This window comes from Coffea arabica, chromosome 10e (genome assembly GCF_036785885.1).
Source record: "Coffea arabica cultivar ET-39 chromosome 10e, Coffea Arabica ET-39 HiFi, whole genome shotgun sequence".
Taxonomy (NCBI): domain Eukaryota; kingdom Viridiplantae; phylum Streptophyta; class Magnoliopsida; order Gentianales; family Rubiaceae; genus Coffea; species Coffea arabica.
This window is the reverse complement of record NC_092328.1, coordinates 5,687,424-5,702,768: the sequence shown is the minus strand read 5'-3', so window position 1 is coordinate 5,702,768 and position 15,345 is coordinate 5,687,424. Positions and strand designations below refer to the sequence as shown.

The 15,345-nt window shown below is 36.6% G+C and overlaps 1 protein-coding gene across 1 annotated transcript; it reads right to left on the bottom strand.

Moving 5' to 3' along the window:
* Window positions 1–12,437: 12,437 nt before the first annotated feature.
* LOC113712687 (uncharacterized) lies at window positions 12,438–14,439 on the bottom strand. The gene is made up of 5 exons (XM_027236199.2): window positions 14,042–14,439; window positions 13,831–13,926; window positions 13,661–13,725; window positions 13,323–13,525; window positions 12,438–12,791 (listed from the first exon to the last, which is right to left on the bottom strand). Exons 1-5 carry the CDS (start codon window positions 14,236–14,238, stop codon window positions 12,705–12,707), a joined length of 648 nt encoding a protein of 215 aa, XP_027092000.1. The 5' UTR covers window positions 14,239–14,439; the 3' UTR covers window positions 12,438–12,704.
* Window positions 14,440–15,345: the final 906 nt, after the last annotated feature.

The window sequence follows — 15,345 nt, the reverse complement described above, 5'->3', positions numbered from 1 at the left end:
CGATGGTGAAGATGGTGGAGAAGTGCAAGTGGGCGCATCACAGTGGACGAGGAGTTTTTTTTTGTTAGCGAGCGAAACTATTTCTTTTCTTTTCTTTTTAATTTTTATCCTTTTTCTTTCCTTAATTGGTTTATTCCCCTTTCTAGAGGCTCCTCGTGTGTGTGGTTTTTTTTTTTTTTATTTTAAAGTGACCTATTAATTGATTTTTTTTTTTGGTAAATAAAGATGCATTAAAAATAAAATCAAGTCAACAGAGTGCAAATTAAGGTACAGTCATCCGTGGGGTGGAAACCCCCTTTAAGTCTTGCAAAAGTAAGGGAAGTACAAAATTAGGACATAATTCAAAAAAAGTGAAGTCTTGAGTGTTGCTTCTTCCCCAGTTGGCAAGGATGTCTGCACATTTGTTTGCTTCTCTATAATTATGGTGAAAACATACTTTCTGGAATGTAGTCAATAGCTCCCTGCAATCAAGAATAATAGGTGCAAGTTTATGAGAAATAAGATTATTTGACTTACACAAGGAGATGATAAAGGCAGAGTCCATCTCCACTTCGAGAGAGTGGACGTTGAGATTTTTTGCAAGTTGTAAGCCTTCTCTAAGAGCCCAACATTCAGCAGAAGGAACTGAACAGAAGCCTAAATTTCTTGCAAAGCCCGCAATCCATATCCCATTTGAGTCACGAATAATGCCGCCAGCTCCTGCCTGATTTGTTGGTCCAGAGACTGAACCATCAGTGTTGAGCTTGGCGAAACCTATAGCAGGGGGGATCCATCTGATGAATTTTTCTTGTCTAGGGGATCTGGAGATGTGAGAACCAGGCCCTAGTAGGTAAAATTCATGAGCATGGTGTAGGCAAAACTTGATAGGATCATCAATTTTGTTTTTTTGAAAGATCTTGGCATTGCGAGCTTGCTAGAGGCTCCAACAACCAAAGCTAAAGATGGTTCCCCAAGGAATAAGGTTGAAAGGGGAAGGAATGTTGGACGAGCATCCATCCTTGATCCAGGAATAGAAATCCGAGCTGGTTTGGAGGGAGTTTTGGGAGGGATGGGTGAGTTTAAGCCAGAAGGAGGTTGCTTGGGGACAAGATCTTAGTACGTGATTCGAATCTTCAGAAGGAGCTTCACAAAAAGGGCAAGAGGCTTCGGAAAGAATTGTGCGATGTGTGAGAAGACTTTTTGAAGGGAGTCTATCCTGGGATGCTAGCCAAAGGAAATGCTTGACTTTTGAGGAGGTATTAACTTTCCAAATCCAGCGGAAGTGGGATGGAGCTCTAGAATCAACTGGAAATAAGGGAGGATTTTTGCAAAGGTTATAAGCAGATTTCGAGTTGAAAACCCCATTGCTGGAGTAATTCCACCTAAAGAAATCATGGGACGGATTGAGCTCTTGTCTTGGTGTACCCTTGATCTCCTTCACGAGCTGAAGAGAAAGCTTGAAGGATATTCTATCAAGGTTCCAACTGGTGGGGGAGTGAAAAAGTTGAAAAACTCTTAAGTCCTCTTCCCCCTCAGTTAGAGGTCCTTGGATCTGACTTCTGATAGAGCCTGATTGAAGCCATTTGTCTCCCCAAAATCTGACTAAATGCTCATCTCTGATAGACCAAATTAAACCTTCATTGAAGGTTTTGATCCCAATGTTGAGGCTTTTTTTATTTATGGAGCCATTTACATTGTTGAGCTGGAGCATATGGGTGTCAGCGGAAAGAACTTCATTCACATAACAGTACCTAAGAACTTTCACCCAAGGTTTGTTACTCTCTTGGGTGATATTCCAACAGAGTTTGATTTTAGCAGCCTTGTTGAGCAAGGCAGTCGGTTTGAGTCCAAGTCCCCCTAGGTGCTTGTCTTTGGTAATATTATCCCAACTGACAAAATGAATTTTTTGCTTATCCTCTGTGGAGCCCCAGAGGAATCTTCTTTGCTCTTTGTCAATCTCATGACAAATTTTTTGTGGTAGTGGCAGACATTGAGTGTAATAGGCTGGGATTGCGGAGATGGATTGCTGAGCAATTGTTTTTCTGCCTGCTAGGGACAAAAGTTTGGATTTCCAACCTTGAAGTTTATTTTTGACTTTGTCAAGAATAAATGAGCAGTTTCTCACAGAGGACTTGGAGATGGTGAGAGGGATACCCAAATAGGTACCAAGGTCTTCAGTGGTGTTGATTTTGAGCATGTGAGAAAGAAGAGTTTTCTGGGCAGAAGGGGTATTGGGGGAGAAGAGGACTTTTGACTTCTCATAGTTAACGGTAAGTCCGGAATTGAGGCAAAAATCATTTAAGGCAATTGTGACTGCCTGAATGGAGGAAAATTCAGCAGTGCTGAAGAGAATTACATCATCTACATAAAAACAGTGGGAGAGGGTGGGGCCTTGTCTACCAAATTTAATTGGTTTCCACAGCTTTTCTGAGCATAGGAGTTCTATTTTTTGAGATAGATACTCCATGCAGATAATGAAAATGTATGGGGAGATAGGGTCTCCCTGTCTAATACCTCTAGAATGGGTAAAAAATTCTGTGATTTGGCCATTTATTATTAAGGCCAGCCTAGAAGAAGAGATGCAATTCAGGATTAGATTGATGAAAGAAGGAGGGAGTTGAAAATGGTAAAGGGCTTCTCTAATAAAACCCCATTCCAGTTTATCAAAGGCCTTTTCAAGGTCAAGTTTGATTGCACAAAGGCCAGTTTTTCCACTTTTCTTTTTCATCCTAAAAAGAGCTTCTTGCACAAGCAGAATATTGTCCGAACAGCTTCTGTTAGGAAGGAAACTTGCTTGAAGCGGGGAAATGATATCAGAAAGGATAGGTCTTAGACGATTGACAATGATTTTGGCCAGGACCTTGTAGGCAGAGTTATTTAAGCCTATAGGTCTGAACTGTTTCAGGGTTTCTGGGTGTTCCACTTTCGGAATAAGGCAGAGAAGTGTATCATTGACACCAAGAGGGAAAGGTTTGAGCTCAAAGCAATCGGAGATCATTCTGATAAGGGATGGTGAGGTTTTATCCCAAAATTTTTGAAAGAAATAGGGGTGTAGCCCATCTGGTCCTGGGGATTTGAAAGGTTTGAGTTCAAAGAGGGCTTTTTTTTATTTCTTGAGGAGTAGGTTTAAGTGCAAGAGTCCTAAAGAGTTCAAGATTTTGGTTTGCAAAGGGGATGGGGAAAGGCTCAGGTTCTAAGAAGTTTGAGGTGAAGTCTGTGGTGAAGAGATTGGCAAAGTAGTTTTTGCAGATGTTTTTGATAAGAGAAGGATCAGTGACCCAGTTACCTAGTTCATCTTTAAGACGAGATTTTGTTCTTGTTTCTCCTACACACTGCAATGGTTTGGAGAAATTTAGAACTAAGGTTGTCCCAACAGAGATAATCCATTCTAGCTTTCATTGCCCAAAGATCTTTTTCTTGATTAAGGACATGATTATAATTAGCTTGAAGAGAAATTTCCAATTGGGCGAGAAAGTTTGAGTGATGGTTTTGAAGCGATGATTGAATACCCTTCAATCTATTAAGAAGCTTCCTTTTTTTTTTTGAAAAGATTCTCGAAGGTCACAGAACTCCAAGAAGACACCAAATCAGTAAACTGTTTAGTGGTATCAGGAAAGGGTTTGTTTGGGTTATTCCAAACTTGATCAACCAGGGAGGCAAAAGAAGGGTGTCTCAGCCAAAATCTTTCAAGCCTAAAAATCTTTTGAGCAGGACAAGAGAGATGGGGTTTGAGATTAATCAGGATAGGACAGTGATCAGATCTAGTGCGAGGAAGGTGCAACACATTGGCAGTATCAAAAAGGGTGCGCCAGGAGTGATTGCAAAAAGCTCTATCAAGTCTTTCATGGACAATTTTTCCATTGAATTTTTTTCCAGTCCATGTGAACTTTGGACCGGAGAAGCCCATGTCCATGAGACCACAATAGTCTAAACAGCATTTAAACAAGGCAACTCTACTATTAATTAAAAGATTCCCACCAAACTTGTCAGAGGGATTAAGCAATTCATTGAAATCACCAATGCAAATCCAGGGGAGATTAACAATATCAGAGGTGATTTTAAGATTTTCCCAGAGAATTTTTCTATTATTCAGAGAAGGGCTAGCATAAATAGCACTAATAAGCCAAGGGGTATCATAAGGGTGTACCTTTGCCGTAGCATGAATAACCTGGAGGTCATTTGATATGCTTTCAAGCTTCACTTGAGCATCATTCCAAAATAGCCAAATTCCTCCTTTGAAACCTTGTACATCTACAATTTTGTAGTTGCTGAAGAGCAGGCTGTTACACATGGCAATAGCTCTGTCTCCACTCAATTTGGTTTCAACCAAAATGACAATACCCGGCTGATGGGTGTGGATGTGTTGAAGAAGGTGGTTTATAAATGCGGTACTACCCGCACCACGAACATTCCACATTAGTATCTTCATAGATGAGGAGTCATATAGTTGAGTTGGAGAGAACAGAGATTTGTTCTTCCGAGATGGTCTTTGACTAGGTCCTACCAAAGCAGGAGTCCAAGTGTGCAGGCGAGATGCCCTTGGTTGAACCTCCATTTTGTAATGGAAGTGTTCTGGCAGAGGAAAGTGTAGGGGTGTGGGGCATGCAACAAATATCCTTGCCCCTTCGACCTCTCTTATAGGAGTGAGAGCCACCACCTTTTCTTCTGAAGAAGGGAAGTTTAAGACTAAGTGGGAGATAGAGAGGGTGTAATATTATGCCTGCGCTAAAATGAGGACATCGTCTTCTACATGCGATTGCCTTAGAAGACTGCGATTTTGTTCTGGCATTTCTCTTATCCAAAGAGAGTGGTAAATTGGCAGGTCGTCTGTGGAATTTGATCCTGAGAGGTTTGAGCTGTTCAAGTCGAAGTTGAGGATGATTCCTGCACTTGAATCGTTGCTCCACATCTGGAGGTGACCCACGGGTGAACCCAGATCCATGGTTTCTTGGAATTTTTCTGGTCTTTGGTTTGAGACTGCCATTCTGTGGATAGGTTGAGGGGTGGGAGCAGTCCCCAGCAGATAATTTCTTGGACGCCAAACTTGACGCATGAGAGGTCGATGTTGAGGGCGAGAGACCCAGTGTCTCCCTGGGAGATAGTATGGCCCGTTTGGGAGTCTTTCCCCTCTTCTGGCTTCTCGACTGGAGGGGAGAGTGGTAGAGAGACGATCCATTGGATCTCTTCGGTGAAGTGGATTGAAACTATTTCTTTGTTGGTGACGGCGATGAGAAAATGGAAAAGTCATGGTTGGCTTGAGTGTTAGACGTAATTGATGCGAGAAGATGCAGGTTGTGTGAAGGTGAAAGCTTATGAAGAGTGTTTTGGTTTTGTTTTGAGAGGGGTGAAGGAGGAGCCGAGCAGGATTTTTGATGTAGCATATTGTATGTTTTGCAGGTGGTTGAGAGGGTGGAGAGAGAGATTCTGCTTTTTGTCTCAGGCAAAGGTTGTCTATTTTGGTGTAAAGTGCTAGCTGGAGAGGATGGTTTGGGTGCAAGAGAAACTTGGGGTTGAGAGTTTGACTTAGAAATGGGTGGGGTATTGGTATGCGTAACAACAGAGTCAGAGACTGTTATAGTCGAGGAAAGACAATTTTGTGTAAAGTTTGGGATAACACGAAGACAGGAGTGAGATAGTGAAGAGAGGTCATTTTCAGTTGGGCCTGATGATTTAAAATTTGAGTTCAAAGAACGGAATGATTTTGAACCGTTTGAATTGGCTCGTGAAGGTTTTCGGCCCAAGATCGGAAATATTTTTGGTTTCGGAGGGAGATGGTGGTGTTGTGAAGGAGAAAAGGCCACTGAACGGGAAGGCTCTGCAGCCTTTGTTGAGAAGCTAATGCATATGCCTTCATCATGTCCCAATAACCCGCAAATAGAGCAGAAATTTAGGCCTTCATAGAGCAGAGGCTGAAGGAGTTGATCAATTTTTATGGAATTTTTCAGGGGTCTGTCAAGGTCAATTTGGATACAGATTCTCGCATATCTGCCTCTTTCGGAATTTGCGGTTCTGGCATCAATTTGGATAAGGAGACCTAGAGCATTTCCGATATGGGTGAGAACCTCAGAATCGAAGTATTCCAAAGGAAGATGAGGTAGGCGAACCCAGATCGTTGAGAGTCGTGGAGTGTTTTGATTTGCAATGAAATTAGGCTGCCAAATGCGAACTGAAAGAAAGGACTTGTTAATAAACCAGGGACCCCCGACAAGAGCTTTATTATAATCCTCTGGGTCTGAGAATTTAACAATAAAGTAATCCCTGCCAAGATCCACGATGTCAAGCCTGCCTTTGGGAGCCCAAAGTCTCCTGATCATGACATCGAAAAATTTGAAACCTAGACTTTTTCCTAGAGATTTGACTATCACAGCCTAGCTCCATTTGCTACGAATTCTGGTTTTGAGCTCTTCTGAAAGGAGAATAAGGTTTGAACTGCAAGCTTCAGCTCCACTAAAGTTCTGATCAGAGGGTTGAGGAGTGGGGAATGTTTTTGAAAGGTGAGAATCCAAAGAGTTTAAGGAGGCTTGAAGGCAATCTTTGTAGGAGAGTTGAGAGTTGTTGTGGATAAAGGGGGGCTGAGGCTCAGGGAAGAGAGGCTTGATGAGGTTGAGATCTCTGTCTTGACGATGTACGGATGGGAGGTTGACGGAGGAGGTGTGGTGCACTTCTGGATGCACTTCAGAGGAAGTCTTCATCCGTAGTGGCACATCCCGTTCTTGCCACTCGGTTGGTACTATACGAGGATTGAGGTTGTTTGGTTCCCTATTAATTGATTGTATTTGCATGTCAAATTGTCAATAAATGTTATGAGATTTTGAACTAAAAGTTTGTGTTGTAATTTTGTCAGTAAATCTCTACAAAATACAGGTTATACTTTTTTACGTTGGATTTGTCTATTTAGTGTCCTGAAATAAGAAGTGAATCCGATGTTGTATTTAATAATTTAAGTAAAAGGTAAAATTTCATGTGCAAAAATATTGCAATTCATTATGTGAGTAATAACTTTAAAGCATTAATAGTTTTTTTTTTTTTGAGCAACCTTTTCACTTTCCATGGATCAACCAAGAAAGAGTGTACACAGAAATGCACATTCCAATTATATTAGAAACACACTAAACTAAGGGTTCGTTTGGTTCATGGATTGAATAAGATGGGATGACTCATTTTCGGATTATTAATCCAAGGTTGAATCATCCTTGGATTAATAATTCAAGTCATCTAGTGTTTGGTTGATTCTAGGTTGTATAGCATATATTGGGAAATAATCCTATCTTGTGTTTAGTTGAAAATTGGATGAGATGTGGTTACTACTTTAATGACCAAAATACCCCTTAATTAGTAGGATTGTTCTAATAAAATAATTTAATAATTTATAACTTTTATTAAAATAAAGTAATTTGAGACTTTAGAATTATGAAGTAAATCAAGGATTTTGATATATAAAAATTTGCATTCATTTAAACTCAGTCCATTCGGTCCCTTAAAAATAGGTTTTAACCTAGTTTTTTAATCTAAAATTGAAATTCAATTAAATAATGGATCAGTTTTGGTTAAGTTAGGATTCAATTGAACAAAATCCAACCCATTTAAAAGTCTTAAACGAACCAAGTTCAAGCCAATATAGAATATTTTTTTTGGACTGAGTTTGGGCTTTATTGAAACCCTCATTGGCAATACCCAATTGACAAGGTTATGTATTTATATAGAATTTAATTGAAAAAATAAGGCTAGTAAGGATAATTTAGTTCAGGGGCAATATAGTCATTTTGTTATGATGTAAATAGGGGCAAATTAGTCAAAAAAAATTAAATTAATAATAGGGGTAAATTTGTCAAAAATTTTAAAATAATTAATAGGGGCAAATAGTCAAAAAAATTTAATATAATTAGAAGGGACAAATTAGTCAATATATTATCATATTATTATGTAAGAGTATGGTTATATAATATTCAATATGAATTTATATCATTCGTAGGACAAATTAGTCCAAATATTGTTATGTTAGTAGTAGGGATAAATTAGTCAAAAAAATTAATTAGTAGAGGCAAATTATATTTTAAATTAATTAGTCCATTCATGTTATATTATCATGTGAGGGTAAGGTTATATAATTATGAAAGTATAAATTTATATTATTTATAAGGATAAATTAGTTTAAAATTTCATCATCCTGTCTCTTAGTCATCTTAGGATGACTAATACCGCCTCCTCCATTGGATTATTTTATCTCATGAATAGAGAATTAATTCAGTTAGTTGGAAAATGTCATTCCGTATGTAAAATACAACCAAAAAAAAAAAAACAGGATGATTAATTCAATCTTGTGTTAACCTATGAATTACACGGACCCTAAGGGCTTGTTTTATAAGACTGAAGTTTGAAATTTGAATTATGAAAAATAAATGCTGAAAGTATTAATTTATTGAATTGATTAAATTATATTTGTTTGATAGGTAATCGAATTATAGTGCTGAATTGAAATATAGCATAAATAATATTTTTTTTATCTTTAAAAAGATTGCCTTTATTTGTGCATCTAGAGAGAAAGAAAAGTATGTATGTGTGTATTTGAGAGAAATAGAAAATAATGAAACAATTTAGAGGTGGTGTTTAAATGTGAATATTGCGTAGGAGAGTGTGTATTTGCATATGTGCGCGCACGTGAACAGAAAGAGAACATATGTATATTTTTTGCAAGAACATATATGAGAATATGTTATATGTACGAGAGTTATATAGTATGTGCAGCCAATTCCAAAAATTCAGTGAAAATTTTTCACTAAAAAATTTGTACACAAATTAAGCAGTGCTTAATATTTAAGTGGTAAGACATTTCTATTATCAAACATACTGAATTCAAAAAATTTTAAATGAATTAATTTTTAGCATTAAGTAGAGTTATCAAACTAGCGCTAAATACAAAGAGTCAGCAACTAAACTATATAATTGACCGCCAGTTAAAACAACTACACGGCAGCCCAAGTTCCATAATTAGTTCCCAATTATCTTTGGACAATGGAACTTTACTGAATCCTGCTACAACATCTCGAACAGCAGAGAGAGTTGAATTGAATGCAAAAATAGCTACGGCAGCCATAGAGGTTTGGCGAAATGCAGCTTGGTTCCTAGCCCTCTATAGATGATAAATTGCAGCACTAAAAACCAGCCTCTTCGGATGTCTCGAAACTTTTTTCCTACTCCAAGCTTAAATATACATAAAAAACTACTCGCAAGTCACATCTCAATTGAGAGGCCGGCAATTAAATGCTTAACAAATTTTCTATATCCATTGACCTTACCTACTATTAACCACCAGCCTTTGGGTTGGTAGCCACCACCTAGCTTGGTGGGGTGCCTCCCATCAAAATGCCACATTTAAATGGTTTGCTTAAATATACATAAAAAACTACTCGCAAGTCACATCTCAATTGAGAGGCCGGCAATTAAATGCTTAATAAATTTTCTATATCCATTGACCTTACCTACTATTAACCACCAGCCTTTGGATTGGTGACCACCACCTAGCTTGGTGGGGTGCCTCCCACCAAAATGACACATTTAAATGGTTTGCTTCAAAAACATTCAGACGGGTGTGTTGTGCACTCGTTTGGTTCGGTGGTGGTTCAATCCCCTCCGAGTTATCCCTGGGCCTCCTTAGGTTCACCCTCTCCCCCTTAGTGTAGAATAAATTAGGTTATATAACTGTTGTCGTTTCCGAAAAAAAAAATTGACCTTACCTACTATTAATAGAAATGAACACGGTAAATTTCAGGATAAGCGTGAAAATTACAAGATAAGAAGCAGTAATTAACACTATCAACTAACAAATGTGACTTTCTATTATGTACCATTTACTTACAATTTAGATTTGTAGGTTCCTGTATAGTTTATGCATTTAAATATCTGTAGGTTTGGTTTTCTTCTTCCGGGCTTTCGCTTCTTTGGCTTTTGCAGATTCCTTGGCTTCATCAATTATTTTTAGTGGGAATAGTCGTATATTATTTGTAAATGCTTTAATTAACCAAGTGTCTTAGGCCAAACCCTTTCAACGAAATTTCCAACAAGATGAGCATCTTTATCCACGGCTTCGCCAATCTTTTCAATAGAAATCTCAGTTTTTGGCTTTCTGGAAGTTGGTCAATTATTTGGTTTGCCACTTTTTCCACTGCTTCTGCTGTCTTTTCTACCCGTCTCCACAGCTCTTTCAACTTTGTATGTTAATTAGTTTTTTCTTTTGACAGAAAAGATCATTTCATTTAAACAAATCTGTACTAATGGCAAAAAATAGTACAAACAAACATGACATAGATACATATAGATATGAAATTAACAGATATAATAGATCTAAAAAAATAATATAAATAAAAATGACATTGATGCTCCTATATATCTCCCATCCGGATGAATCATTGTATCCCAATACATCAGTGCATGTCTGCTGATAATCAGATCCGATTAAAATTGATTCAAGTTTAAAGAGAAATTTAGATCTGACAATAATAGAGAAATTGTATATCTGAGAAACTAGATTATAAATTTACAAAGTCTCAAATTTCACAAAGATAAAAACCTAAAAAATTCTCACAAGAAAAAAAATCTAAAAAGAGAATAAAACTCTCGTTAGAACAATTTAGGAGAGAAGAAACCCTCACTAGGAGATTTTAGGAGAAAAGAATATCTTATTAGGAAATTTTATGAGAGTACTTATTCAAATAAGATAAACTAAAAACTATAAAATGTACTTCCTCCCATGGGAAAAAACTAGATTTGGTCTCTCTCCCATGGGAGAGATGAAAAAGATCTTGATTTGAAAAGTTCAACAGAGAAGGAAGAGAAACTTCCTTCCAATTAAGCACATAAGTTCATGAATTTCTCAAATCTCAGATGGAGTATTACTAATAAAGTAGCATGTACATGTAATTATAGGTGGCAAACCAACTCATTTAACTAAATTTATCCATACCCGCCCATGAATAAATGTGTATGAGTATCTTAAATTTTTATATATGGGTATAAATGAGTATTATTGGGTAACCTAATTAACTCATTTAGAATTCTCTTCCCCTAAGTTTCTTCTCTTCCCCCACGCATTTTTTTCAGATTTTTTATTTTGTCATGATGTCAACTACTTTTGTTTCATTATTATTATTATTATTTGTTGGTTTTATCTTATTATTTTATTTTCTCTTAGTTTGTTAACTTGCTCATTTTTCAGCACTATAAATTTATGATAAGTTTTAGTCTCTTTTCTTATCTTTCTAAAATGAAATTTTCAATTTATATATGAAAAAAATGTTAGGGGTTCAAAATTTTTAGATTAAGTTTTTATGTTAACTTTTATAGTTAAGGGTTAAAATTTTTATATTCTTATTATTCAATTGTTAAATAATATGTAATTTTGCGACATCGAGTATAAATGGAAAAAAATTGGTAATTTAGCTTATTGAGCATTATAAGTAAATATTTAAAACTAACGATGGGTACAAAGAGCGGTATAAATTGATAACTTAGTTTGTAAAAATGAATTTAAATGAGTTTACAAAAAATTAAAATAAATGGGCAATTGAGTTACTCAATTCATTTTTTGATATACCCATCTAATTAAATGGGTATAAATGAGTTGACTCACTTATACCCATTACTCATTTTACCCAACTCAAACCCGCCCAAGTCACCCATTTTGACACCTCTACATGTAATGCAGTACTAGAAACAAAATTCTGTGGCTTAATAGCAAAACTAAGGAAAATGTGGTGTTGATCGATTGCAAAACCGAGGGAAAGCAATTAATTACTCCCATACTTTTAAGTTTCAACAATGGCCCCCATTTATTGGTGAAGAAGGGTAGAACTACTGTGAAGACAATAGCCAGAGTCTCCTTTTCCTGCAAAGATGTTTTCAAATGCAACCCCACCATTTAAATTAGCAAGAAATTAATTCATTGTGAGCAATGTCACATTCCCTTATTCTCTCAGGTAGCAGAAGTGAATTTCAAAATACCAGGAACTTGGAGGTGGTTGAGGAGGAAGAGGAACCCCTGGCTGAACACTGCTGTAAACAACTAGTGAGTTCCTCGATGCAACAAATATAAAGGCAATCAAACAAACAATTGCAAAACCATCTTTTAGCACTCAATAATAACCAGCATACGATCATCAGCGAAATTAAAACCTGCTCCTGCACACAAAATTAATCACAAGCTAATACCAACCTCTTAGATTTGTTTTGATCATATGGCGACAATAGTTGGTTTTGTGCTTGAGTTTTCTTACTAGATCAAATTCCACTAAAGTCCATGACACAAAAAAGCAAAAATCTATAGGACGACTTTTTGATATTAAATCTTGGCATTGGAGTATTTTTGGACCACTCTCATATCCTGTCAAAGCTTGTGAAGAATTCCACTTTCCAAGTGCTTCTTGTCAATTTGCAGCAATGCTTTATAAATAACGGGTTAGTCATGCCTTGCAACACTTAGTTGGTTTTCTTCCATACATCGGAAAAGCTAACAACAGGTTTGGTACAAGAATTTCTAGTGCCAAAAGAACTAACAAATCGACTAACAAACATGAATTATCTCAAGGATAGAGTGACATAACTAGATCTTATTATTATTAATTAATGAGCTAAAAAAGAAGACTTTACTAACAAAAAGTAGTGAATGACTTTACAGACAAAAGTTACAACATGCATGCATGTCCGGCCCACTGAGCAGCTGAGGAATCTGTCTACTTTTGATCATTTGCTGCTGCCTTCACAGTGCCTTTTGATCCATTTGTGAGCATAGATTCCACTTGCTCATCCACTTCCTCAACCTGAGTTATCGATTTCATTGAGAAAAATTTGTATGCAAACTTCGAAGTTTATAGCAAAATTAAAAAACAATAATAATAAAGAAAAAGGGCACACAACAAAAAAACAAATGCTAGAGAAAATCGAACTAAAGATTTTTATCTGATCTTCAGATCTGTAGTACCCATTCAACTTATTTTTATCGGATCTTCAGATCTGTGGTATCTGTTCCTCAGATCTGTTCTTTTATATCTGTGTATGTTTGATGAGGTAAGTTTTGCCATTAGTACAGATTTTAATAAAATTATTAAGTACTTTCCACAATTCATATTCAAGACATTTGCGTCCACAGATAGGTACTCCCTCGGCCTAAAATTGAGTACCCTCCTTTTGTTAATGGGATGTAAACCAAAAAGTCAATAACAAAGATAACTTTGAAAATTTGAACGGAAATAGAAGATAACCTATTCCCTGAATTGAGTGTTATTTAGCAAGTGAACTATATAGGACTCTGAACACAATCAGAGGAGTAAAAGAATGGCATCAAGACAAACCTTGTCCATCAAATCTTGAGCCAGTTGAGCATCCTTTTCCATTTCTTTGGCAGCATTTTCAACAAAAGCAACAACTTGCTTGAGTTTACTGCCTTCTGGGAGCTTCTCGGCAACATCCTCCGCCATCTTCTCCACGTCCTCCGCCACGTTTTCCACGGATTCTGCTATTTTCTCCACCGTCTCAGCCACGGTTTCCACTTCCTCTGTGCAATATTAAACCATTAAGAGTCATAATCCATCAAGCCCCCCCCCCCCTCTCCCAAAAAAAAGAATCCACACCATCTTTCACTCTATATCCTTTTTATTTATTTTTTACGTGGTAACACTCTGATCCTTACTGGTCAACGTTAACAATCTTTGGGCAGCCACGGGTACTAATGCCACCAAGCCTAGTAGCCAAGTCCTGCAAATTAAAGATTTCTGATCTTAATTAGTTGTTTGCAAAACTTTAATAATACAAACAAAAGTATACTCTTAACAAATTTACCAAGAATTTAGTTTCACATACCAAGAATGTTCTGTAGGGGGCCAAAAGTTCTCTGTAAGGGGCCAAAATGGAAAGATCCCGCCTGCTTCTGGGGGAGTGCAGTAGACGGCAAAGTCCCTGCATGGCCGAAACAGTTCCAAATGTTAGCAACATGGATCTGGAATCAGAGCTAAAGGAAAGAAAAAGATTCCTATAGATTTGGAAGTTTAAAGGGTAAAGCAAGTAGTTCTACTTGTTTGATCTTCTGTTAATTGGTGCGATCTCCAAGCTGGTCCCGAGGTACTGCAAGCTTCCATTTTTGGGTAGTGATCTTGGAACCTCATGTTTTGGTAAAGGGTGCTGGAAGATGGAAGATCGAGATCTCTTGCATGACTTGATGTCAAGAAGACTGGTAAAAAAGTTAGTATAAAGAACAGACGATGATGCCATGGATGAATTAACAAAGGTCTTCGGTCTTCACTAGCAATTAAGGTTTTCTTTCTTGTTTAATTATGAGAGAAAGAGAGAGATAGGGAGAGGCAATATAATATGCATAGTTTTTCTAACGGGGGAATGGTTTAAGTTATCTTTTGCAGCTGTGGGAAGGATTTGCTCCACTTCAATGAATTCTTTCTCCACTTTTTGTAATACACATTTCAACTTGCGACGTGTGTCATTATTTATTAACAATGATTAAAGTTAACTAAAATTAAAATTATCATATTTTTTAATAAATAAAGACATATATTATAGATCTAGATATCTGTCATGTGAGAAATGAAGGGAAGGTCGACAGGACTAATCCGCTCTGAAAATATCCGTACTATTGGAATTATTGCATCCAGCATGAAAAATGTGTGTCCGAGTCTGGTTAAAATGGAAATTGTCTCTGTAGTAAAGGGTCTCTAGTGGGGTGGTTGGTCTGGTCTGGTCTGGTCTGGCACGGTGTGGACCTGCAACGTATTCGGAGTTTATCATGAAAAGGGGAGAAAGAAATTACTATACGCATTTGAAGTTTATCAATTACCATGAAAATGGCGAAAAAAAAAAAGAAAAGTCCACTTGTCTCTTTCTTTTTTTTTTTTTTACAAAAAATAAAAAGCAAATTTCATTAATCAATAGTCTTTTAGTACCGATGGTCAATAGCTTTTTGTGCATCTACTTATAAGATTCCTTCTTTATTTTTATTTTCTTTCGGTAATAAAAAAACGTCTACATATAAATGATTTTTCAATAAGTACTCGTTAATATTTCTATATTTCAGTCACCTTACTATGTATTTGGATAGAGTATTATTTGAAATATTATTTGGAATAATTACTGTAGCACTTTTTGTAATGTGATATATATGAAATAAAAAAGTGATTGAAAATATAAAAAATTCGATTGAAAGATGTGTTTATGATACAAATTCCGATATCGATCAGATTTGTTTGGATAGAGTATTATTTGACATATTATTTAGAATAATTACTGTAACACTTTTTGTGATGTGATATATGTGAGATAAAAAGGTGGTTGGAAATATAAAAAGTTCGATTGAAAAATGTGTTTATG